We start from the raw sequence: 26,014 nt of genomic DNA, 5'->3' as shown, positions 1-26,014 counted from the left end.
TTTTTTGAGAGTGAGGATATAAGTGAGTGAGGGACAGAGAGACAGAGAATCCCACGAAGGGCAAGGGGTGGTGGGGAGAAGCAGGGCTCACCCGACACAGGGCTCAGATTCACAAACCATGAGATCATGACCTGAGCTGAAGTCAGATGCTTAACCGACTGAGCCATCAGGGGCCCCAAAGACTTTATTTCTAACAAGCCCCTGGTGACCCTGCTGCTGGCCCACAGAGCCCTCTAACCTATCCTAGTAAGCTGCGAAATGGGGAGCAGGATGTCGGAAAGAGGACTAACCTGAAATGAGGGCTAGTGAGAACCAGCCATTTAAACTCGCCTTCAAGGGAGAAAGTGAGGCAAGGACACCGTCCCCCATCCCCATACATATGCACCTTCCAGAAACAAGGAAGAGTAGAGAACAGGGAGGGGAGTGGAGGACGGCACGCTGGGTCTGGTTTGCCTGTACTCTTGTACTCAGGCGTTTTCGTAAACGAGTCTCGGAACAGTACCTTTGAGTCTGAAATCAGATGCCCAGCCGAGATGTTATTCCTTGCCTCCCCTCAGCTCTGGACAGCCTGAGGGCCAGCCGTGCTCCACTGCCCACCTGCTCTAGGTGGCTGCCCCAGGGTCTTTCCTGGAAAACTTCAGACTCACTTATCCCACCGGCAAGTGTCTGGCCTAAAAATTTCACTCCAGACCATTCGATCATAGCAGGAATTGTTGGTGCGTGTGATGGGCTGAGAGGAGAAGGCGAAAGTCAGGGAGAGGTTGAGGGCAGCCTCTCCACATGCCCCATCCTGCTAGTCCCCAGGAATCTTCCTTGCCCTGCATCTGGCCCCTGACCACCTCCAGCCTCACTGGACCATCAGGTCCTTGAACCAGCCTTCTCTGTCTCTCCTCACCACCCCCCCCCCCAATGCCATCTCACCCAAACCCCTCCACCAGCCAGCCCCAGCCTCGGGCCTCCTGCCAGGCTCAGTTCAGCCATCTCTTCCTGCGGGGAGCCCCCCCAGCTTCCCCAGGCCAGCACTCTGTAACTAATGCTGCCTTGGCATACGGTGCACCTGTCTGTCTCTCCAGTTGGCCTCTAAGTGCCATGAAGTCAGGGATAGAGCCAACGCCTGGTAGGTAATGGGTGAGTCATAAACATTATCCAACAAGGGAATTAAATAATGGTTCTCAGCCCGGCTGTGCATCAGAAATATCCAAATGGAAAAGAAGAGAAGAGAAGGGGAGGGGAGGGGAGGGGAGGGGAGGGGAGAGGAGAGGGGAAGGGAGGGGAGGGGAGAGGAGAGGAGAGGAGAGGGGAGGGGAGGGAAGGGGAGGGGGGAGGGGAGGGGAGAGGAGGGGAGGGGAGGGGGGAGGGGAGGGGGAGGGGAGAGGGGAGGGGAGAGGGGAGGGGAGGGGAGAGGGGAGGGGAGGGGAGAGGGGAGGGGAGGGGAGAGGGGAGGGGAGGGGAGGGGAGGGGGGAGGGGAGGGGAGAGGGGAGGGGAAGAGAGGGGAAGAGAGGGGAGGGGAAGAGAGGGGAGGGGAAGAGAGGGGAGGAGAGGAAGAAGCCAGGGCATCACTCCTAGAGATTCCAATTCTGGGTGAGGGCTGAGGCTTCCAAAAATTGCAAAGGATCCCTAAGTGATTCTGACGTGCAGCCTGTTTTGACAATCACTGGAATGGAAAAAAATGAATGAATTCGTGGATGGATGAGTATGTGACTGCATGTACAACTGTGAGGACCTCTCTCGTGGCCACTGGCACACATAATGAATGAAGGATGGGCATTTCTGGGGGGGACACAGCCGGTACCTGTTGTGGGGCCACCACCCCATCGCCTGACGAAATAAAATCAGAGGCAACAGCCTTGACCCCATGACCAAGGCTTTCTGACAATGAGGGTGCTGGAACAAGGCCTAGCCTCCAAAGGATGAACTAAACAGAGGGAAGGAGATAAGGGAAGCAGTAAGGGAATGTGGACCCAGGCACAGGGATAACATTTCCTCTGTGCTGCTTGCAGGCCAAGTTCTTTTTTTCTTTTTCTTTTTCTTTTTCTTTTTCTTTTTCTTTTTGTTTTTTTAACTCCAGTAGTTAATATACAACATTATATTAGTTTCAGGTATACAATATAGTGATTCAACACTTTCTTTTTAAAAAATTTGTAATGTTTATTTATTTTTGAGAGAGAGAGAGAGAGAGAGAGAGGGAGGGAGGGAGGGAGGGGCAGAGAAAGAAGGGGACAGAGGATCCAAAGCAGGCTCCAGGCTCCAAGCTATCAGCTAGCCCGACGTGGGGCTCAAACCCACAAACTGTGAGATCATGACAGGCACCCCTGATTCAACACTTTCACACATCACCCTGTGCTCATCACAGGTCAGGCCAAGTTCTTTACTGCATTGTTTCATTTCCCTCCAGCTGCAATACTGTTGTCCTAGTAATTAACCTCACTGCACACCTGGGGACACTAAGGTTCGGGAAGGTAGTCATCTGCCCAAGGCTGAACTTGGGAGGCTTTTTTCTTTAAGTTTATTTATTTATGTTTAGGGCTGGTAGGAGCAGAGAGAGAGAGGGAAAGAGAGAATCCCAAGCAGGCTCTGCACTGTCAGCGCAGAGCACAATGCAGGGCTTGAACCCACAAACTGTGAGATCATGAGCTGAGCACAAACTAAAAGTCAGACACTCAACCAACTGAGCCATCCAGGTGCCCCTGGGGGCTGGGTTTTGATCCCAGGCCCTCACTCCAAAGCCCATACTCTTAACCTCAGGGCTAAGAAACCATACATGAGACAGCAGGGACAGGTAGACTGCATGCCAGAAACTAAAGAATGTCAAAATACACACTCATTGAGAATAATGTCACCCAAAGACATCACTGTGTTTTGCAAAATCCTAACCATGGCTATGTCATCCTTTTGTAAATCGATCAATGGCTTTTCCAGGCAATTATTATAATTTTATATCATACACAAAACTAGACAAGGCAAGAACAAAAATGTTACAGCAAGGTCATGATGGAACATTTGGATTTAAAGGCTGTGCCTTGGAGCGCTTGGGTGGCTCAGTGGGTTAAGCGTCCCACTTTGGCTTAGGTCACGATCTCGCGGTTCATGGGTTTGAGCCCCACGTCGGACTCTGTGCTGACAGCTCGGAGCCTGGAGCCTGCTTTGGAATCTATGTCTCCCTCTCTCTCTGCTCCTCCCCTCCTTGTGCTCTCTCTCTCTCTCTCTCAAAAATAAACATTAAAACAAATTTAAAATAAATAAATAAAGGATGTGCTTTTTACATTTGAGCCCCAAGTGATCCAAGTCCCAGACAGACGATGAAGCCAGTGCAGATTCCATGACACAGGCCCCCATCGTGGGAGGTAATAACAGCAGGCAGCACTGAGTGTCTACTCTCTGGCAGGCACTTTCCTATGTGCCCCAGTTCTGAAAACAACTTTCAGCTCAGTATCACTGCCCCCCTTTCACAGACAAGGAAGCCGAGGCTCACAAACTGGAAGGGGACATGTATGAGGCTGAACTAGGGGCAGCACATTCATTCCAGCCCTGGTTTCTACTCTGTAGCACTCTTTCTCATTTCCAGATCACAGTACAGTCTGCAGGGACCTTGACCAGCTTTAGAAAAAACTGAGTTAATAATGTTAACCTCAAACCTATATTTATACTTGGCGGGACTATTAAGCCAGCAAAAGCAGACTCTTTTCTCTCCTGTTTTGCTGCACGCCAGCCTTGGGTAAGGCTCTTAGAGCTTGCCCATTTATTAAAAATGCAACAGTTGCAACAATGGGCTGGGAATTACAGATTTAAAAAAAGGAAGACTCTTTTTCATTTTTCGTTTTTTCAGTAGTTTAATTGAGCATTAAAGTTTTTGTGTTTTTTTTTTTTTTAACATGACTCAAGAAGACCGGGATGGGAGGAAAAAAAGAAAACACAAGTCAAAACTGAGACTTGTTAGAGATTTAGAAATGATTGGGCTGTGCTCAAAAAACCCTAAAGAAAACGCCAAAGACCAGGTGAGTTGTCAGCTAAACAAAAAGATTCTTATCTACAGAATAGTGACCTTTTGGAGGAAAATAGGAGGAAGACAGAATCAAAGAGAAGGGAATGGGGGAGGGAGGAAAGACTAGAAGGGATGTGTTCATTTCTCTTTGGGAATTTTGAGAAATAACCTTTGTTTCCAAAGCCAAAGCACTCTTTTCCATACAAGAGAGGCAACAAAGCCAAGTTCTGTGCCAGCATTGCAGAATTCATTGTGCTGTAGGAGGACCTTTTTCCCTTCTATTAAAGAAAAAGAGCCAATATCAGGACCAATAATAATGGCAGCTAATAATTATTGAACACCAACCAAGAGCAAGGTACCATGCTATGATTTACACGCCTCTCAAATTTAGAGCAAGAGGTATTAATATACCCATTTTACAGGTGCGAAAACTGGAGTTTAGAGATGTTAATTTGTCCAAGGTCATGTAGCTGGTAAGTAGGAAAGCAAGGATTCTTGCTCAGATATGTCTCTCTCTCCTGAGACACACTCCCCCTAGAAAATATGGAGGCAAGCCAGAAGTCTGAAGTCACACCTTCTTGGGGCTCTGTGACAACTGTAGGGACTTGACAACTGTAGGGACTTGATAGAAAAAGAAGCACAACCCAACAAAGACATCAAGAGGATCCCAAGTCGTGGAGTGAGTTTACTCAATGCCTGACAGAAGACAGCTCATCTTTGGGCAACTCTCGGAATTGCACAGAATTTGATTGGTGGACCAGCACTCTCCAAACCCCAGCCTCTCCCAATGCTCCCCTCGCCCCGGAGTGCTTTGTTAATCCCTGCCCCCTCCCAGCTTCCCCCCCCCCATAGGCTAGCTTCCTCCCCATAGGCTAAACCCCACTTCAGAGAGTCCAGAAGCTCCAGCAAGGGCACCAGGGAATCCGGAATAGCCTCAATGGTTTGCCCCAGGACTGGATGGAGGAAGGGAGCAGGGTTACAGGGCTAATTACTGTTCGCATGCCTCATACTTCCACTGAAGTTGTCCCAAGAGGACACAAAAGCTATGATGTCACCATGAAACACACTTAGGGGACTCAGTGACACTTAGAGAGAAACCAGAAAACTCCCTGACATTTCTGGAAACCAACAGCAGAATGCCCGGAGACAGGCGAAGCCAAAGCCTTCTGGAAAGGAGCCCGGGACTCTTAATACCATGACTCCTGCCACTCACTCTTCTGTCCCACTCATGTTGGGACTCAGGGCATGGACTAACTGTGCCTTTGGCCAAAAACTCTCAAAGCAGGCACTTTTGTGAGCTCAGGCCTGCAGGTGAAGATTTTTCTCCAACTCAGTTGGAGTTTGTGTTCTGTCCTTGAATCAACTTGTTAACTCATCCCTCAGGACCTGTGGAACCAAGAGCATTCTGTCCTGGTAGGCTGCCCACTTAGGAAACTGCAAGGAGAAGAAGGGAAACAACTCGCTCTGGTCCCAAGGAGAGTCATAAAAGGGTAGGGGGCTAGGCAACAGAGGAGGCTGGGCAGGATAACTGGATGGACCTTTCATGGAGGACATTCTCCCACTCCACAAATCACGCTGCACACCTAACACACAGTCCCTGCTGGGTGCATTGCATCAGTGCCTCTTGTTCCCAGGGCAACCTCACCAGGGATGAAGGGTGGCAAGCGATGGATGGGCTAAGCCAATTTCCTTGACAACTTAGGTCCCTGAAGCAGATGAGCAGCCCATTAGCGCATGAACTCAGTCCTAAAGCTGGATAGAGCCAGTAGCAGAAGTGGGTGAAACAGGGTATCCAGTGGAGGAAATCTGTGGCTCAAGACCCCAGGGCTTTCACTGAAAATAACCCTATCATAGTGATCAGCACAACAAATCTTAGCTCATCTCTGTCTCTCCTTCTTCTCTCACAAAATGTCCATCAGATAAGATTCATTTGTTTAGAATGTTTCTAAGTCAAAATTTTGGACTGTGAAACCACAACAGCCACCCCTACAGGCTCTTTTTTTCTTTTCTTTCTCTGTCCCCCCCATTCTTCTCTCTCCCTCACTCCCTCCTTCTCTCTTTCTCTCTCTGTTTCTCCCTTTCTTTCTTTCTTTCTTTCTTTCTTTCTTTCTTTCTTTCTTTCTGTCTTTCTCTCTCTCTCTCTCTCTCTCTCTCTCTCTCTCTCTCTCTCTCTGTCTCTCTCTCTCTCTCTCTCTTTCTAGTGATGCAATGAAGCACAGGTAGGGAGAGAATCAAGATTCAGAGAACCGAGCTGATGAAAGGTAGCTAAGGCAGAAGACAATGCAGGAAGGCACAAGAGTGGGGTTGGCAACATCACCCACAGAGGGAAACCAGATTCCTGCAGTGTGTTGGCTTTTCTGGGGAAGCTGAAGGAGTTTGGGGCTGAAGAGGGAGGCATCTTCCGGCCAAGGTCGTTCAGAAACAAAGATTCTGTCTTCACTACAGAGAAGAGCCTAGAAAAGGCAGAAGTGACTTGGCAAGCCTGGAGAGGAGGCCATGTCCTTGTGGCTCCTGGTGGGGTGCCAGGGTCAGCAGGCCTTGGGGGCTGTAGGGGGTGGAGCCTGTGGGTCCTCCGGAGCTCCGGGTATGTAAGGAAATGTTTTAAGTGCTCACTTCTCTCTGAGCTCTGACACTGCAGCTATTAAGACTAAGCTTTAATCCCCTGGAGGCAGGTGGACTCTGAAGTCCAATGGCACAATCTGAACCCCTGGAAAGGGAGAGAGGAGCTCCACAGAGGCTCTGGGGCTGTAAGGGCTTTAAATGGCAGTGTGGGGGGTATGTTCACGAAGCAATGGCTGAGCATCTTACAATCTAGTCACTTGGAGATAAGGGATGAAGGAGATTACAGAATTAAACCAATACATGATCACAAAGACGATGGTGGAAAGGACACAGAATTGAGGAGGTGCAAGGTGCCTGGGTGGCTCAGTTGGTTAAACATCCAATTCTTATTTTCAGCTCAGGTCATGATCTCACGGGGTTGAGATCTAACCCCCGGTCCAGCTGAGCATGGTGCCTGCTTGTGATTCCCTCTCTCCCTCTCTCTTCTGCCCTTCCCCTGCTTGCTCACTCTCTCAGAAAGAAAGAAAGAAAGAAAGAAAGAAAGAAAGAAAGAAAGAAAGAAAGAAAGAGAAAAAGAAGGAACTGAGGAGGTGCACTGACTGGGGAAGGCATGAGCAGGGGGTTGCCAAGGGCTTTTGCGGAACTTCAAAAGGCTTCATGGAGCATCTGGCTGGCTCAGTTGGTGGAGTAAGTGGCTCTTGACCCCTGGTAGTGAGTTTGAGGGCGTGCATTGGGTGTGGAGCTTACTTAAAGGGGGGAGAAAAGGCTCCATGGATTCCCAAAGACCCCCCTCTCACCATCCCTCTCTCAGTCACACCCCCTAAGAGTTACACCATTCTAGATGGGTTCGCTTCCAACAGGGGCTATAGGATTTCAAGGGAAGGCTTGCAACCAGAGTGGCCCTTTATCAACCTCGGCATCTGAAGCTGGCACTGTACCAAATAAGCTTTGCAGAAAGAAGTCTTCTTATTTTCTTCTTTCCTTTTCCCCTCTGGAAATAAAAGCAGGTTGTGCTTCTCCTGCCCCTGATCCTTGGAGATGCCCGAAATGGGAGCTGAAAGGGCTTCTTGGATAACTTCATCAAGTTCTCAGCCTGGGATATCAATGCCTGCACCTTCTGTCCTGGCTATTGCCTCTGAGGTGATTGAAGTCAAAACCCATTACTGGGGCCAGGGGGGTTCTGCGAGGTGGTTCAGAGGCCAGCAACTTGGGTCGTGTAAGGCAGGCACTGAGTTTCAGGGGCCCAGGAGATCAAGGAGTGGGTGGGTGCCCTGGTCCACTCTTGGGCTCCCTCCCCTGCCAACAAGGACGGGGGGGGGGGTGGCTAGGAAGAACGGCGGTGGGAGAGTCACAGATACGGCGACAGCCCCGCACCTGCCAGAATAAGACAGGGCCTGGAGGAGGCTCTCCCCAGCCACAGTTAGAGCTCTGTGCTGGCGGCAGAGCGATCTCGCCAAGGTCTCGGTTTGCTCGCCAAGAAACTTCTGGGACCATGTAAGTGCAACTGGGCATAGCAGATCACGGAGGGGGCAGAGGCAGGAGCCTTGCGGGGACAGGAGGGAAACTGGTTTCATCCATCTCACGCGCGAGAATCAAGACCGTTCCTATGCCGGGTCTCTCCACCTTCCTCCACTCCCTTTCTTGTTCTTAACTCGGCCCCAAGGTCCGCGGCCCGCGGAGGAGACTGAGAACCTGAAAGGCGGCAGATAGGAGGACCCCAGGGACCAGCACGGACGACACAACAATCCCGCCCGTCTTCCCTCCCCGGAAGCCTCGGCCAGCCGGCGCCTAGCACGTCCCTCGGCGCGCCTCTGCACCCAGCGGTGGACCGACCCGACTCCGGGTCCCTCCCGCTCTCCAACCAAGAGTCGGCAAATGCGCCCACTTAGCCAGACAGCGGAGAAGGGATAAGTTGCAAAGACCTGGACTGAGATAGCAGCCCGTCCCAAGGGCCGACCACTGCAGGCAAAGGGGCCGGGCGCGTGGGGGAAGCGAGCGGAGTGCGGACAGGGCTCCCCGCACCACCGGCAGCGGAGTGGCGGCCGGCGACTCCGCGCGCCCCGCCGTGGCCTCGCCACGGCGCCCGGGGCACAGGGGGCGCCGGCGGGACTTACCCCAGAGCAGGGTGAGCAGCTTGGCTTTGGGGATAAGGGCCAGGGAGTACACGGCCCCCAAGTGGAGCAGGCTCATCAGGACGACGTTCCTCCAGACGACGATCTGCCGCTGCCCGCGCCCGCCCAGTCTCTGCGGGTCGCCGCCGCCTTCCGAGACTTCGATCCTCGCACGGATCTCCTCCTTGGCGTTGCGGAAGGAGACCTGCCTCCCGTCGGCGGCCGGGCCGGGCATGGCTGGGGAGAGGTGGGCTCCCGAGGCAGCGGCAGCGGCAGCGGCAGCAGGCAGGCGCTTGGCCGGCTCGGAGCTCTCCGGTGGGGGCGGGGGCTTCTGCCTTTTGGGGTTGGGGAGGGGTGGTCTCTGCACTCCCGTCCCCGCCTTCTCGGCCCTTCTCTGGTTCCTGCCCTCTTCTTCGGGCGCTCAGCGGGGACTAAGGATGCCAATCTGGGCGCCCGGCATCTGTTGCTGGCGAATCACCGCGGCGGCTGCTGGGGCCAAACTCCCCGGCGAGGAAGAGGAGGCGAGCACAGGGGGCGGGAGGGGGCGCGGAGTTGGGGGAGGGCGCGCGGAGAGGGAGCGGGAGGGAGCCCTCGGAGGGAGTCGGGGAAGGAAGACCTGCATAGCTACAGCCAATCAGGACGGCTTGTGGGGCTCTTAAAGAGGAAGGCGCCCTCCTGGCCTCCGCTGCCCCGGGCTCCCGTGAGCGCGACGGGCGGGCTCGCGGGGCAGGCGCTTGGCCCCTCCGCCCGAGGGTGGGGGCATGTGGCTCCCCCGCCAGGGAGCCTGCAGCGTGGCTCACGGCACTTTTGTCGTTTTTGTGTGCTTCTCCAGTTCCAAAAAATATCTTTCCCTTTTTTTTTTTTTTTTTTTTTTTTTTGAAGCCACAGTTCACTGGTGTTGGCGGATTTAAAATACTTGCCTGGGGTAGCAACACAGGTTAAGGCCATATCCGAGATGAGAATCAGAAGCGCACGCGTCTGCAGGTTCAACTGGCTCCTTGGGCCAGTGGAGGGAGGGATGGAGGCAGCTGCTCAACTTTTAACAGGCAGCCGCAACCAGACACACAGTAGGTACTCAATTAGTGCCTTTTAGATGATACGTGATTTAGTAGCCACCAGTGCCCTGTCCACCGCGCAGCCCATCCGCGGCGGAGCTCTGCTTACTGCTAACTCTGGACTAATCAGCGCCCTTCCGCCCTTCTGGACTCCGCTGATGGAACAGTACCGTAAAGTCAGCACCGTTGTGAACGGGGCTTTAGAAAAATCACCCAGAACGTTCCAAGGAAAATTACCCCGTGAAAAACTTGTGTATGTTCATTCCTCTCTCGCAGACAATTCAGAGCTGTTCAGAGGGAGCCCTAATTGCACAGAAATGCTGACGGGGTGAGCTGGTCGTGTTCTAAGCAGGTGAGACTGCACGTGTGGTAGCCGAAGAAAAAGCGCTCAGGACTGGAAATCAGGGGCTCTGAGTTCTAGTTCTCCAGTCGTGTGACCCGGCTTGGCTTTCCAGACACAAATTTTCTTACCCGGGAAACAGAACTAATGTTTACTCTTTCTTCCAGCTTGCAATTCTATGAATGTGAGTTTGAAGGAATACCATTATGTTGACAAATAAGGCTGATTTTTGGGTTACCCATCCTTTCCAAGATTCCAGGAGAGGGGGAAAAAATTACAAAGAACTGGCTGCATGAAAGGGCCATACAAGAGCATCTTACTGTTAGCAGACCTGAAACAGTCCAATCAGCCAGGTTAAAATAACGTCTGATTTATGGGGCGCCTGGGTGGCTCAGTCGGTTGAGCGTCAGACTTTGGCTCAGGTCATGATCTCACGGTTGACGAGTTCGAGCCCCACGTTGGGTTCTGTGCTGACAGCTCAGAGCCTCGAGCCTGCTTTGGATCTGTGTCTCCTTCTCTCTGCCCCTCCTCGCTCACGCTCTGTCTCTCTCTCTCAAAAATAAACATTAAAAAAATACCATCTGATTTAAAACTGTATGTGGCAGTGGAATTGGGGTCCCTGAGGGGTATTATGGTGGCGCCTCAGATGGAGCTGATACTTTAGAATGAAAGGAAATTAGCCTGGAAACTGGATAAATGTTGACATTATATAATGACTAGTGAGACAATAGAACATGAAACTAGAGGGTATAGACTTCATTATCCTGCTCAACCTGAGCTTTATAATGAACCACTTTTCTTCACATGTGCCTGCTCCTCCCCACTCCCATTGGACCCATATACTCCCTGCAGGTCTCTAATTCAGACTGACCTTTCTCTCAGAGATGGACTAGTTGCTTGCCCAAAAATCTCTGGATTATTGTAATGACTCACCCCACATGCGCTCTGACCATTCAATCATTTGTGTGGGATTTATTGGGCACCTGCTACGTGCTGGGACTAGTGGACACTGGGGATACAAGGATGAATAAGCTGTCCCTGCTAAAAGGAGCTCCTCATCTAGGAGGGAAGACAGAGCAAACAAATGTAACCTCTTGGCTATGACCTTCAACGGGCAGGAAGATCCAGTCCATTATCTGGAAAAAAAAAGTTATTTTATATCAAGCATACACAACAAGAGTCTGGGGGAGGGGGAGGCAGCAAAACAGTTATTTACTTAACCCCTGGGTACATTATCTGTTAGATAAGCTACTCTATCTTAAATCTGTCTTGAACGAACATCTTCCTCTCTTCCCTCCAAAGGCTTAGCCTGGGTTGGGCTACTCCTTTCAGCAGGCTGGACTCAGGACGGAGAAGGGAATGTTTGTATGTGTTGGGAGGAGGGGCAAGTGCCCATGAGGTCTTTCAGACCTCAGAAGGATGACTGAAGAAAAATGGTTCTTCCCTATCTAATTTCAGAGTGAAACCTCTACAGATATAAGATATACTCTTGCTAATAACAACTTTCCCCTGTAGCATATTATGCTATCAGGGCTAGTGTCTCTTTTCTTAGAAGAAAAGACCCCAGACATGGATGAGTGTTCATTTCATCCCTTAATGGGGGCAAATTGGATAGTAACCTTTATTCTGTCAAACAAATAATTACCAAAAAATGTGGTAAGAGCCCTAATAGTGGTATATATATATATATATAAGGCAAAGTGGAGGTACAAAGGAAGGAAGAGGGAGGGGGAAAGGAGAAAGGGTGATATCTTGAGTAAGGATTTTTTTAACTTGGATTTTTAAAGTTTTTTTTTTAATTGTGGTCAAATATGCATAAATCCCAGCATTTTTAAATGTTCAGTTCAGTAGTGTTAAATATATAATAAAATAAATATATACATCTCTAGACCTTTTTCAACTTTGCAAAACTGAAAGTCTATGCACATGAAAACAATTCCCCATTTCTCCCTCTCCCTAGCCCAGCAGTCATCATTGGATTTTGTGTTTCTATAAGTTTGACTACTCTAGATACCTCATATAAGTGGAATCATACAGTGTTTGACTTTTTGTGTGACTGGCTTATTTCCCTTAGCACCATGTCTTTAAGGTTCATCCATGTTGTAAAATGTGTCAGAATTCCCTTCCTTTTCAAGGCCAGATAATATCCCATTGTATGTATTTACCACATTTTGCTTATCCATTCGTCTATGATGGGCACTTGGGGTTGCTTCCACCTTTTGGCTCTTGTGAATAATGCTACTACGAACATAGGTGTGCAACTATCTCTTTGAAACTCTGCTTTCAATGCTTTTGGATCTATATCCAGAAGTATTGGTGGCTTTAATGGTAATTTTATTTTCAATTTTGGGGGGAACTCCATACTGTTTCCCATAACAGCAGCACCATTTACATTCCCACCAATAATGTGCAAGAGTTTTCATTTCTCCACATCCTCACTGATGCTTGTCATTTTTGTTGGGTTTCCTTTGTTTTTTGGATTTTTTTTTTTTTTTTTTAGATTACAGCCATTATTCTAATGGATTTGAGCTGACATATCATTGTAGTTTTGATTTGCATTTCCCTAATAGTGATGTTGAGCATCTTTTCATGGGCTTGTTGGCCATTTGTATGGCATCTTTGGAGAAACGTCTATTCTAATCCTTTGATCAGGTTTTTTGTTGTCTTTCAGTTACAGGAGTTCTTTTTACACTCTGCATATTAACCCCTTATTAGATAAATGGTTTGGAAATATTTTCTCCCATTCCATAGGTTGCCTTTTCACTGTCGATTGTGTCCTTTGATGCACAGAAGTTTTAAATTTTGATGTAGTCCAATGAGCCATTTTTACTTTTGTTACCTGTGCTCTTGGCTGAAGGCAAGGGGACCAGTTAGGGCACTGTTTTAAGAGTCTGGTCAAGTGATGATGAGGGTCTGAAGTAAGGCAAAGGCACAGATTCTGGAGTAGAGGTTATGGAGAGAAGGGATAAATTCAAAGAAACTAAAATGGAAGAACCAGCAGGCTTCATGCTTGATTGAACATGAAGGGGAGGAATAAAAAATACTGGATCCTTTTTGGCTCTCTGGATTTGGTATTCAAGTGAAAGACAGGGTCACTTATTGAGATATTAAATCTGTGCTTATATTTTTGTAAAATAATATACTTAATAATACTTAATAATAATATCTACTTTATAGTATTCTTGTGGCAACTAAAGGTTAGAACAGAGCCTGGCAGGTAGTAAGGAATCCATAAATATTAATCATCATCATCACCAAAATCATCTAATCATTTTTTGAGATTGGGACTGAAGAAGCAGGAGCAAGTTAAAAAAAGGAAAAAAAAAGGTCCTGTGTTGTCAGACATCCAAATAGAATGTTCAGTAGGTTGTTGAATACATAGGCCTGGAGCCCAGCGAAGATGTAGGCTGGAGAGAACATCTTAGTCATAACTGAATAGAGTAAAATCTAGCCGTGGAAGCAGTTGCCCTGGGAAGGTAGGAAGGATTCTGGGTAGAATTCTAGTGAAGTGCTATTCATGAGAATGGCAAAGAAAAGGAAGCCTGTGGCATGGATTGAGAAGATGGAAGAGTTAGGAGAATCAGCAAAATGTGGGAGGGGATTCACAAAATCACATGTTATAGAGAAGCTACTAAGGAGGGAGAATGAGGAGCCCACTACATACAAAGGTCATGGCTGACCTGTGCCGAGGCCTTTTCAGCGAGTTATGGGAAAAGACCTTACACAGAAGTTTAAGAATGAGGAAGAGGAGACAAGCATAGCATATATATGGAAATCAATTTTTCAAGAAGCTTGAAGTGAAGGGTAAAGAAACCGAAACTGAGTGTGTGTCTGAGTGTTCAGACAAGAGGGATTTGAGCACACTTATTGGCTAGCAGAAATATAATGAAAGGTCAAAGGTCAAAACCATGAGGAAGGGAATGCTTGATGGAGCTAGTTTTCTAGGGTTGGGGAGGGGTTTAGGCAGGATGGGATGGAGTGATCAGATGGTTGAACTTTGAGCAGAGGGACAGCTTGTTCTTGGAGACTGAAAGGAAATGAGGATGAGGGCAGATAGAGCTTTTAGAGCCAGTAAAGTGAAGGAGGGTGCCATGACAGCCTGTTTCTTCTGAAGGGAAAGGTCAGATCATCTGCTGGGTAAGCAGAGTGGGAATTTGGTAGAGAGCTGCGGAAAGGTGATGAAGATTTCCAAGAGCTATTGAGCAGAACGAAAGAGGAAGCTGACCAAGAAATGCTTAAAAGATTGTTGAGCCAAATTAAGGGCCCAACCAAGAATGGATGCTCTAAGCTTAAAATGGCATCATGATATCTGCACAGTAACGGTTACACAGCCTAACTCAGCAGTCTGATGGAATATCCCAATTGAAGTAAGGATGGGGATTTAAAAAAAAAATTTTTTTTATGTTTGTTTATTTATTTATTTTTTTTTAATTTTTTTTTTTTAACGTTTATTTATTTTTGAGACAGAGAGAGACAGAGCATGAACGGGGGAGGGGCAGAGAGAGAGGGAGACACAGAATCGGAAGCAGGCTCCAGGCTCTGAGCCATCAGCCCAGAGCCCGATGCGGGGCTCGAACTCACAGACCGCGAGATCGTGACCTGAGCTGAAGTCGGACGCTTAACCGACTGCGCCACCCAGGCGCCCCTATGTTTGTTTATTTTTGAGAGAGAGTGGGGGTGGGGGAGGGGCAGAGTCCCCCACCCACCCCCCACCCATGTGGGCTCAAACTCCAGAGTGAGATTATGACCTGAGCCCAAGTTGTACACTTAACCAATCGAACCACCCAGGTGCCCTAGGGGTGGGGTGAGGCCAGGAGAGTCAGGTAACTGAGGTGCTGGTGAGAGAGAAATTTGTATGGAGTCCAGGCTGGAGAAAGGAGAAGGAAATGTGATCAGAAGGAAGCTAAGAACTCATATATAGTAGAGAAATCAAAGGCACCAAGGTTTTGAAAACAGTTGAAGGCCGATTTCTGTTAGGGAATGAGAATAAAGGGAGTAATGGGCACTGTGGTCCAAGAGTGGGATTTGGGACTTAAGACCTATAGTGGTAGAAGCGTTTCCACTGCTTTTCCAATGATCAGTTCCAAGGTGAGGCCACAGGATTATAGTGGAGGTGGCTGTCCCTGGGATGAGCAGGTCAAAGGTAGACTGGTGCTGAGGAGGTTGAGGTTTACTGGACAGGACCTTCACAGGAGTTTGAAATCACACAGAGTGGTTGTCCAGATCTAGCTGAAGAAGATTATGAGCCAGGTGCTCAGTGGTTTGGGTGGCAGGGGGCTTCCTAAACAAGGACAAGGCACAGCTCTCAATTGTCAGTGAACGCTTCCAAGATTATGTGGGTATTTCATTATTTTTTAATCACCTAGAGAGATGGACTTGATGCAGTTATGAAACCTGCCTGACCTGGAAGCCAGGGTGTGTTTGAGGGTTCCAGACTGGGTGGGTTGGAGGGATTCAGGCCTTCAAAGAACAAATTCTAGCCACACCAGGCAACTGTGAAATAAAATCACAGTTTTATTTACCACAGTATCAGAGGTAATCATGCAAGGCAACTCCCTTGGCCTAAGGAAGGGATGCACCCTGCAGCTCTTGTGGAATTAAAGGAGGGGGGCGAGCCGCCTTTTGGATGAGAGGCATGGACAACAATTTCACATGTAAACAATCTTTGTGCACCTAGGGGTGAGGAAACCATTCCCAGGCTTTAGGTTAGAATAATTTCAGGGGAACATAAAGTTGGGAAGTTTGCCTCCAAGATGACCAGAAGAGTGGCTTTGAGATACAGCAACACCATGGGCTTAGTATAAAATTAGTCTTCTCAGCTTCCTCCAGTCACAGAAGGGTTGGCTTCCCCTTTTCTGTATTAAATGGATTGGAAATTTTTCTTACTGAGATTTTATAGCAGTGGATGAGGGGGGACCTGTTCCTAAAATATGAATGATTCTATTGCTTTGGATATGAAGGGAATGAGGGGTTTTCTTTTAACAAAGCCCAGCCTTGTTGCTTAAGACCCTTCCCATATTTCCTGACCACTCTTAACAAAGTGCTACCGGGGCACCTGGGTGGCTCAGTCGGTTAAGTGTCCGACTTCGGCTCAGGTCGTGATCTCACGGCCTGGGAGTTCGAGCCCCACGTCGGGCTCTGTGCTGACAGCTCGGAGCCTGGAGCCTGCTTCGGACTCTGTGTCTCCCTCTCTCTCTGCCCCTCCCCTGCTCATGCTCTGTCTCTATCTCAAAAATAAATAAAAACATTAAAAAATTTAAAAAAAAAAACCAACAAAGTGCTACCATTTGGCAGCAGGAACCTAGGCAGGGGAGATGGCTGGATTTGAAGGCCTTTACTTCCTAATTCTTAGAGAAGAGCATCTACTTAATGAGAAACTGGAGTACCGAAACCAACCCAAACCTGTTTCTTCTGTCGGTGATATACTGTCCTTTGCATCTTTCCAAGTTATCTTCAGTTGGAATGAAATTAACATTTTCATTCAACATCTATTTATTTGAGCCTCTTGTAGAAGCCAAGCATAAGTTCAGCTCCATGGACAGGAGTATATGGCTGTGCTCATGGAACTCAAGGTCCAGCCGGGCAGCCAGAAGGCAATCAAATCCTCACTATGAGAAGAATATACCACAAACTCTAACAAATGCTATGGAAGAATCACTAAGCATCTTTTAAGAGCCAGTCATGGCAAGTTAACATTTGTGAAAACCTACACCACACCCCCCTTTGACCAACATCTGGGTAAAACAAGGTATACAAACCAAACCAAGCTCCTCCCCACTGTCTCTTTCTCCCTGCTCCCAAATCCCAGCTCTCTGAAATAAATGAACAGTCCCTATTATTGTGACAGAAGAAAGACAGTATTGAAACGTTTTCACCCACAACTCTTCCAGCTCTCCAGTTCCCCTTCCCCCACAAACACCCGCCCCAATTTCTTTTAGGATAGTTATTTTGGTTTCCAAGGGCAGATAAACAAGCTCTTATTTATTTCTCAGTATTAGCTGCAGTTATTGTTTCTGTTTCAATGACCTCTTTCTCTCCCTGCTGTGTCAATTACCACAGGCTGCTCTTAAAAGGCAAAGGCCCCTGCTGTTCTTTAGTGGGGAGGGGGCATTTGTAAATAGAGTTCAGGAATGTCAAAAGGGTGACCCAGATTTTGCAGCACCAGAGAAAAAGCTAGTTCATTGTTGAGTATCTATGTAATCAAATGTGGCCTATTCTTGATGTGGGAAACAGGTGTCTAGAAAGGTTAATTTCATGGAAATATATATCATTACAGAGGGGAACTCACCCCTAAGGACCTCAATGCCAAGCAAATATATTTATCCCAAATCCTCAAATTAGAAACTGTTTTAACACCTGCCCACTTATTTCCAACCAAGGAAAGCCTAGCATTGATTTTTCTCCAGATTAAACATAAAATTAATTCTACAAAAGAAAGAAAGGTATCCAAATATAAATAGGCCTGAGTTGTTTGTCATTTTTCTTCGAAGCTTCGGTGCTTATCCTAATTTGTTTTCCATTCCTTTTGAAGATTTGTAGTTAATACACAAAGACGCTGTAGGAAAGGTAGGTGGATAACAGACTTCCAGGGCTGGGAAGTGAAATGAGAGTTTTCTTGTCCTACCCTCTCATTTTACAAACAGGGATTTGGAGGCAAAAAGCGGCAACATTTGACTGACAGTAAGTGGTGGAGAAGATGCCGAAATCCAGTTCCTGGACACTCGGGAGGTGCTCTTTTACACCGTCTCCCCGTGAAATTTTGCACTGGGACCACCAGGGCTTCCCTCCAGTAGGTAAGGGATTGTTTTGGCCTACTCTTTCCCCCACTCTTCTCTAAATTGCACCCCTTCCTATGGGGAAACCATTCCATGGGCTTCTTGGTGGGGCTTACAAATCACTGTGTTCATACATAGGCACACTATGTGGGCCAGCAGATTCTAGTATCCTACTTCTCTGGGCACAGAACTCAGGGAGTGGGCACGAGACCCAAACAGAAGCAATTGGAGTTGTCTTTGTGAGCAGTATTTGGGTATTGTGAGAGGTTTCCTCTCCCCTTTGTATATTCCAAGCAGTGGAGGCGTATGCGGGTTTTGGGTTGCCAGGGGCCATCTTTCCCAGCACATACAGAGAACCTGCCTAAAAAGAAGCCAACACATAATGCTCAGTAAGTTGATCCATTTATAATAACCACATGCCTCATTTGTGGGAAATGCCAGGTCTCTGTAGACTAAGAGGGAAAATAGCAAACTCAAAAAGCATAATGTGTTTTCGTTGTAGTAGCAGTTATTCTTACTTTGGGAAAACTGGTTTTGTGAAAGGAACATGCTCACCAGGCTGAGACCTGGGTTTGAATACAGATTTTACTGCTTACTAGCTGCATCGGGCAACTGAACTAATAGCTTAGCTTCCTGGGCTGATGTGATGAGGACTGAGAGAGAGAGCGAAGTACCTCTTTCAGTGCCCAGCTCAAGGAAAGGTTAGGTCCCTTCAAGGTGTCCAAGCAGTACCTTCCAGCAGAAAACTCTTTGTGGACTTGATTTTTACCTGTTAAAACTGACTTGTTCTCTCCCAAAGATTCCTTCAAGCAAAAAAGGTGGTCAGGGAAGGTCATTGGTTATATGGAGATAGCTAGAGGGATAGGTAGTTACTTTTAGGTCACTTTTAGGAGATGGTTGCTTTCCCTCTTTACTACTGAAGCCTGTTTTTCATATTCAATTCCACCACATACTCTAGTTCTCCTAGAGTAGCGAACTCCTTTATTGGACAAAGTACAAGAAGAAAGGATGTCTCATAATTTTTTTTTTTAATAGTTAGGGTCATTGATTTTTTTTATGTTTATTTTTTTGCAAGCGTGAGCAGGGGAGGAACAGAGAGGGGGACAGAGGATCTGAAGAGAGCTGTGCGCTGACAGGCTGACAGCAGCAAGCCTGCTGTGGGGCTCAAACTCACGAACCGTGAGATCATGACCCGAGCCAAAGTTGGACACTTAACTGACTGAGCCACCCAGGCCCCCCTGATTTATCATCATTAGCCAACTCATACTTATTGGCTGCCTTAATGGTTCCCTTAAATTATATATTATACTCACTACTCTTTTACTTACCAGAAAAAAAGGTTTGAAACTTTCCTCTTCTAATCAAATTTGAATCCATTCTGTTCCTGTGATAGGCTCCCTCCTGGTTCATTTTACATCAACTACTGGAAACATATCTGTTTGGAAATGAAGTCTCTACTGAACTGCATGAAGCCATTTACAAATATTAATTACTGAAGTAAAGAAACCAAGTTAATAATGCTAAAATACTATGCTCTAGACCTGAGAAGTGTAAAAGCCTCTAAAGATATAAAAGAGATAATGGTAGATGTTTGAGACACCAATTTCATTAGAATTTACCTCACATAGGCTAAAGTCCAACAAGTCTTGTATCTTTTTGAAACAGAAATGTTTCGGGGCTCCTGGGTGGTTCAGTCAGCTGGGCGTCTGACTCTTGATCTCAGCTCAGGTCATGATCTCTCGGTTTCGTGAGTTCAGGCCCCACGTTGGGCTCTTTTTGACACTGTGGAGCCTGCCTGGGATTCTCTCTCTCCTCTCTCTGCTCCTCCCTCCCTTGCGCTGTGCCCCCCCCCCTTCCCCAAAGTAAGTAAACATTAAAAAAAAAAAAAAAAAGGAAATAGAAATATTTCCTCTATTTCATAAGGCTTCTGAAGCCATCTCCCCCTCCCCCCTCCCCGCTTGCACATTAACGCATTGATACATAAAAGGTGGTTTAGAAAGGTCATGGACCCGGAAATTATAAGACAGCAATAAAAGCAGGAACAGGCTTACCTGATGAACAATAACAATAGCCTTCTAAGTCTATGGAATATCAGCCAAAAATTGAATTCAAATTCTACAGGGAGTACAACTCCATTAAAATGAAGATCTTAGACATTATGGAGTAATGATGTTTGTACAAAGTCATTCTAGGTGTTTCAGACTAACAACATTAACATTGTTTGCTAAATAAATACTTTAGCAGATCTCTGGAAGCATGAATCCAGAATGCAAAGAACAGGTACCAGAGTTTTATCAAAGTCTAGTTCCCTTTGCTGGATTTTACTAGCTTTTTCTAGATCTACACCAACCACCTTAAAATCCACACATCCCATTCCTCCAAGAGGGGGTAAAAAGGCAAACAACTGGACAAAAAATGATACAATTTGACTTCAGTCAGGCTTAGATGCGCACTACACAACCTGGTTCATAGTTCATAAATGACTGGTTCAGTTACGAAAGCACTGATGCTACAGAAATGTAGATGAAACAAGTAGTATACTGGGGAAAGTGGAAATACAGAGCTAATTTGATTGCTTTTTCTTTGTAATCTAGTTTGGTTGAAAGATTTGGGGTATTCATCCGTAAGACCAAATAGTTAAGATTTTCTGTGCATACATGAAAAGATGCTCAACGTCACTCCTCATCAGGGAAATACAAATCAAAACCACACTGAGATACTACCTCACGTTGGTCAGACTGGCTACAATGAACAAATCAGGAGACTATAGTGCTAGAGAGGATGTGGAGAAACAGGAACCTTCTTGCACTGTTGGTGGAATGCAAACTGGGGCAGCAGCTCTGGAAAACAGTGTGGAGGTTCCTCAAAAAATTAAAAATAGACCTACCCTATGACCCAGCAATAGCACTACTAGGAACTTATCCAAGGGATACAGGAGTGCTGATGCATAGGGTCACTTGTACTCCAATGTTTATAGCGGCACTTTCAACAATAGCCAAATTATGGAAAGAGCCTAAATATCCATCAACTGACGAATGGATAAAAAAGATGTGGTTTATATATACAATGGAATACTACTTGGCAGTGAGAAAGAATGAAATCTGGCCATTTGTAGCAATGTGGATGGACCTGGAGTGTGTTATGCTAAGTGAAATAAGTTAGGCGGAGAAAGACAGATACCATATGTTTTCACTCATATGTGGATCCTGAGAAACTTAACAGAAGACCAGGGGGGAGGGGAAGGGGGAAAAAAAAGTTACAGAGAGGGAAGGAGATAAACCATAAGAGACTCTTAAATACCGAGAACAAATTGAGGGTTGATAGGGGGGTGGGGGAGAGGGGAAAATGAGTGATGGGCATTGAGGTGGGCACCTGTCAGGATGAGCACTGGGTGTTATATGGAAACCAATTTGACAATAAGTTATATTTAAAAAAAAAAAAAAGATTTTCTGTGCATAGACAGTTCCTTTTACTCATAGAGTAATTTGAGATGCTACTTGTGACATCTTTAGCATTTGATGAACACCCACAGATTTGTCAGGGGTTCTATCTGGGAATGCTTCCATCACAGCAGGGGAACAACAAAATAAAGAGGGGAGCACACATACTTATGTACGCATGCATACACGGATGTGCACACGCTATTTGCTCAATCTTCATGACAGTTCCAAACGAAGTCTCCACCACAGCAGGAGAGTCAACAGTTGGCCTTGCAGTCGCTCTTAGGTGAACACAATTCTGGCTCAGGAGACAAGTGGTTATCAGTGTTAACCAGTCATCATCCCTCCCTTTACCTTTTAGGCAGGTGTTAATCAAGGTACATCTGGTTGCCCAGAACTCCATTGTATCTTTTTGTCCTCCAGAATACATAGGAGTTTTCTGAGTCCAGAGGAATATATATATAGGCTCACTGGGCTCCCAACAGTCAAGCATAGAGCAAGGTGTTCCCAACTTTTCCCTGCTGCCACACTATTCAAATAAACAACTACCTCCATCAGCTATGTATGCCATTACATATAAAGATTCTCAAATGAGGCCTAAGAATACATCCACCCCACCAAGCACAAAGGGCCGTATGAAGAATGAAGAGCAGGTGCAATATTAAAAAGCACCTCCAGGGGCTCCTGGGTGGCTCAGTCAGTTGGGCCTCCGACTTTGGCTCAGGTCATGATCTCACAGCTTGTGAGTTCAGGCCCCCGCACTGGGCGCTGTGCTGACAGTTCAGAGCCTGGAGCCTGCTTCAGATTCTGTATCTCCCTCTCTCTATGCCCCTCCACTCATGCTCTGTCTCTCTCCTTCAAAAATAAATAAACATTAAACAAACAAACAAACAAAGCACCTCCCAAGAGTGCCTGGGTGGCTCAGTTGGCTAAGCTTCCGACTTCAGCTCAGGTCATCTTACAGTTTGTGAGTTCGAGCCCCGCGTCAGGCTCTGTGCTGACAGCTAGGAGCCTGGAACCTGGTTCAGATTCTGTATCTCCCTCTCTCTCTTCCCCACCCCTGCTTGTGCTCTGTCTCTCAAAGATGAATAAACATTTAAAATTAAAAAAAAAAAGGAAAGCACCTCCCAGAGGTCTGATACATCTCCTGGCCACACCCAGCCCCACCTACCAGTTTCCCTCACACCCCTTTCCTTGTTTTAAAATTAAGTAGGTTCAAAAAATATAAAGCACACCAACAAAGGGGCAAAACTGAAGGAATTTGGGATTCAGGATGCATTGATTCATCACTATACACAAAATAATCTCAAGGGTACAGCTAGAACTTTCCCAAACTAAGTAACAGATCCACCACATCATCGTCTAAGAGTAACTTTATACAGAGGTGCCTGAATCGTGCAGGAATACAGTGCAGTGTCATTGGAGTTGAAAATGTTAAAAACAGGCTCATTTACAAAATCAAGTTGAAGTTTTTTTCTCTACTTTTATAAAAAGAAAACTTTTTGGGGCGCCTGGGTGGCGCAGTCGGTTAAGCGTCCGACTTCAGCCAGGTCACGATCTCGCGGTCCGTGAGTTCGAGCCCCGCGTCAGGCTCTGGGCTGATGGCTCAGAGCCTGGAGCCTGTTTCCGATTCTGTGTCTCCCTCTCTCTCTGCCCCTCCCCCGTTCATGCTCTGTCTCTCTCTGTCCCAAAAATAAACAAACGTTGAAAAAAAAATTTTTATAAAAAAAAAAAAGAAAACTTTTTGAAGTTGTTCTGCTTTTCTTCAAGAAAACAAAGTGTGCTCTTTCCATAATCTCCTAGTATCTTCATACTTCACACAACACAGTATTTTGGGTTCAGCTCTTCTTACCACCAACCATTTATGTGAAAATTCTCCAAGGTTATAAGCCACGTGAAAAAATGCCTCCACTGTGGGAAAAAAATTATCACAATGCTGTATTGAGAAAGGAGAGATAATGGCTGCTCAGATGTCAGTGGCAAATAGTTTTTTACCCTCTACTTGTAAAATCTTTGGGGTTGGCCAGGACTCCATTGCCACGTACTTTTCTTTCTCTTTTGGGAATTTATTTTTTTCTAAAATGCTGCCAATGATGCTATTATCCTATCAGGATAAATGTGCAGCCATAACACAAATTGTAACGTAAGGGCAATAGATGAAAAAATTTACTAGAAGCCAACCTGCTGTTCCGACGGAGTTTGGGGCTGACACTGCAGTTGGGGACCAGGTCCAGAAGGGCAAGCTGTGACGTCAGTGAGTCACAGAACTGACTCAGACTACTCAACTCCCAGGAGACTGAAGGGTAGGTGCCCCAGTGTATCACCCCAGTCCTGAGGCTCCAATGCTCACACATGCTATCAAGGTCCTCCTTTTTAGTTATAAAACTATTCTGAGCTAAACAATGAGTGGTTAATTTTTAAAAGAGGGGTTTAATTTGGCAAGTAGGGAATCCCAGCAAAAGAAAACAAGAGGTTCTTGCAAACTATTTCACTCAGGACATACAAAGTCTGATGAACTACTCTTACTGGAGCTACTCTTAATCCTTGAAACAGCAACTCTATCTCCATAGTAGTCACAGTATTTATTTTCTAGTTTTCCAATCTACTTAGGTAAAATTACATAATGTAACAATGAAGAATTGTTAGTATTTAATTCTCAAGATTCTATGGGGACCATTATCTTTTATTAATCGCACTGTTCTTAAGACAAAATTATAATAAAATCACTTGACAGAAAAACTGGCTGATAAATGTCTTCCTTTGATTCAGGAGGCTGATAGAAATTAAAGTTTTCTTTCTAAACTTAAACCTCAGAATTCGGGGTGACTTTTAAAAAAATGGATGAACGAATTTCTAAATATAAAATGGAGATAATTCAATCTTAAAACTCAATACTGAAAACATTTATTAATAGAAGAAAGTCCAATGAATTCTACAGAATGAAAATGCTCAGTCTTTTCCAATAGATACTTAAAGCTAGTGATCCCACTTTTCATTAATATTTGCTAAAATCTATGTAACAGCTTCTAGATTTAGTTATTTGTTCAGGCCTGGAATGAAGCCAAAGACACAAAAAAAACAGGGATTAAACTAACCTGTGAGCAGCTGTTTTAAAAAAAAAAGACTACGTACACATAAAATAGGATTACACACTTTAATCTGATTGACATGGAGGAAGTAGGGAGGATGTGAAAGAAATTTAGTTTTAGCTCTGCTTTATGCATAACCAGATGCTTCTTTCCCAAAAAGTATACTGAGGTTTTAAAAACCACATTTGATCAGAATACTTCAGGAAAACATACTAGTGTAATCCAGGAAATACACTATTTGCAGAATAGGAAAATCGTCATGGGCAAGAAAAGATGAAAACAAAAGAAAGCACCTGGGTTTTGAGCAGTTCTAAGGTGAGTATATCTGCAGGAATAGTGTAAATGCTCTTGACTGGCTGCTATGGAAACATGCTAATGAGGATTGGTCCATATCTTAACATTTTTTAAAATATGCTTCTTTGGAAGAATGGCAATATGGGCTGGGAATAAAGATGTCCTTTCAGACACCCAGCTTATTGGCCTGGGTGAGAACGACTTTGAGAACTGGCATGAAAGCTGAGGTCTCACTGAAGTTGCTGGTGCTAACTATGTGGGTATGGATGGTCAATCCTTCTGAGTAGTTTCGAGTTTCAATGCTCCTCGCAATGTTGTGTAAACCATTGATGATCGTGGGTGAAAGCTGAAATAAAGGTAGAATCAAGAGAAAAAATTAAATTAAGGAAGAATTTCCCATAAACACTGATATTTAAAAGGAACTTAAAATAAATATTATAAAAAAGCAAATAAACCATTTAGCATTTCTAGAAATAGTTCTTGGACCAAGCAACTGCTTTTTAAGTTATAAAGCAGAACCATGACAAAATGATTTATGTAAGGAAACTATTATGAATTATGAACATGTATAAGCCAGGTTTTTGTTTTGTTTTTTTTTTTATAGAAATGAAGCCAGATTTCCACTCCAAGCTGAAATGCTAACATCTTCCTCCACTTAAGAGCTTTACTTCTTCAATTATTTTACATATAGCCTCATACCTTTTAAAAATTTTCCCATGTATATGAAGGAGTTTAAAAATTCTTAATCACTATATCTCAGAGTAAGGACCCTATTTATTCTCAAACCTTGTCTACAATAGAGATCTTGAACTTGTGGCCTACCTGCATGTGTAGGACAATAGTTCTTACCAGGTACTCAATTTATCAATTCTCAACGGTTTTTTGTAATCTTACCATCTCTTAAAACCATAAAATCTATAGTTTCTGTCCCCCATTATTTGGCCTACATGCCCATACTTTTGAGGGAAGAATTTATTTTGGATCAGTCCATGGACCACACCACTTCTACTGTTACATCAACTTCCTTTGGTTTGGTTCTTGTGAAATAAGTGATGGGACTGATGTGAGGGTAGGGAAGAGAATGCTGAAATGGAAACAATACAGGACATATATAATGAACGGAAGACCAGTTACCCCAGGGCCACTACAAGTCAGTATGTATTTCTACTCTTTGTTACAAGAGGAGTTAAAACTATACCCCTGCCTGACAAACACATACTCTCTCTCTCCCCACTACCCTCCCATCCCCAATAAATGACATTTAAGACTCTAGCTAGAGAAAGCCCATTCTATAACTGTCACCACAATTTTATCCCCAAATACATTACATACGTGTGCTGGTGAGATGCTCATTTACTAGCTACT

The 26,014-nt window shown here is 45.7% G+C and overlaps 2 protein-coding genes and 1 long non-coding RNA gene across 54 annotated transcripts in view; 1 reads left to right on the top strand and 2 right to left on the bottom strand.

The window, feature by feature from the left end:
* The window catches only part of SCD5 (stearoyl-CoA desaturase 5), a 169,488-nt gene extending 160,281 nt beyond the window's left edge, over window positions 1-9,207 (bottom strand). The window contains exon 1 of one of the 3 annotated variants that reach the window (XM_045473579.1): window positions 8,660-9,207. In XM_045473579.1, the coding sequence (XP_045329535.1) occupies window positions 8,660-8,891 (232 nt within the window). In that variant the 5' untranslated portion in view covers window positions 8,892-9,207. The remainder of the gene's footprint in view (window positions 1-8,659) is intronic. The other 2 variants (XM_045473580.1, XM_045473578.1) reach the window with 2 other exon arrangements.
* Window positions 9,208-9,216: 9 nt separating this feature from the next.
* LOC123595769 lies at window positions 9,217-25,636 on the top strand. The gene is made up of 3 exons (XR_006711363.1): window positions 9,217-10,063; window positions 17,695-17,844; window positions 25,254-25,636. It is a non-coding gene; the product is annotated as an uncharacterized LOC123595769 (long non-coding RNA).
* Window positions 24,407-26,014, bottom strand: part of SEC31A (SEC31 homolog A, COPII coat complex component) — a 73,195-nt gene continuing 71,587 nt past the window's right edge. For all 50 annotated transcript variants that reach the window (XM_045473510.1, XM_045473513.1, XM_045473519.1 and 47 more), the window contains one exon: window positions 24,407-24,995. In XM_045473510.1, coding sequence (XP_045329466.1) covers window positions 24,816-24,995 — 180 coding nt within the window. In that variant the 3' untranslated portion in view covers window positions 24,407-24,815. The remainder of the gene's footprint in view (window positions 24,996-26,014) is intronic.

This window comes from Leopardus geoffroyi, chromosome B1 (genome assembly GCF_018350155.1).
Source record: "Leopardus geoffroyi isolate Oge1 chromosome B1, O.geoffroyi_Oge1_pat1.0, whole genome shotgun sequence".
Taxonomy (NCBI): domain Eukaryota; kingdom Metazoa; phylum Chordata; class Mammalia; order Carnivora; family Felidae; genus Leopardus; species Leopardus geoffroyi.
The sequence above is the reverse complement of the archived record's forward strand: the minus strand, read 5'-3'. Positions and strand labels throughout refer to the sequence as shown.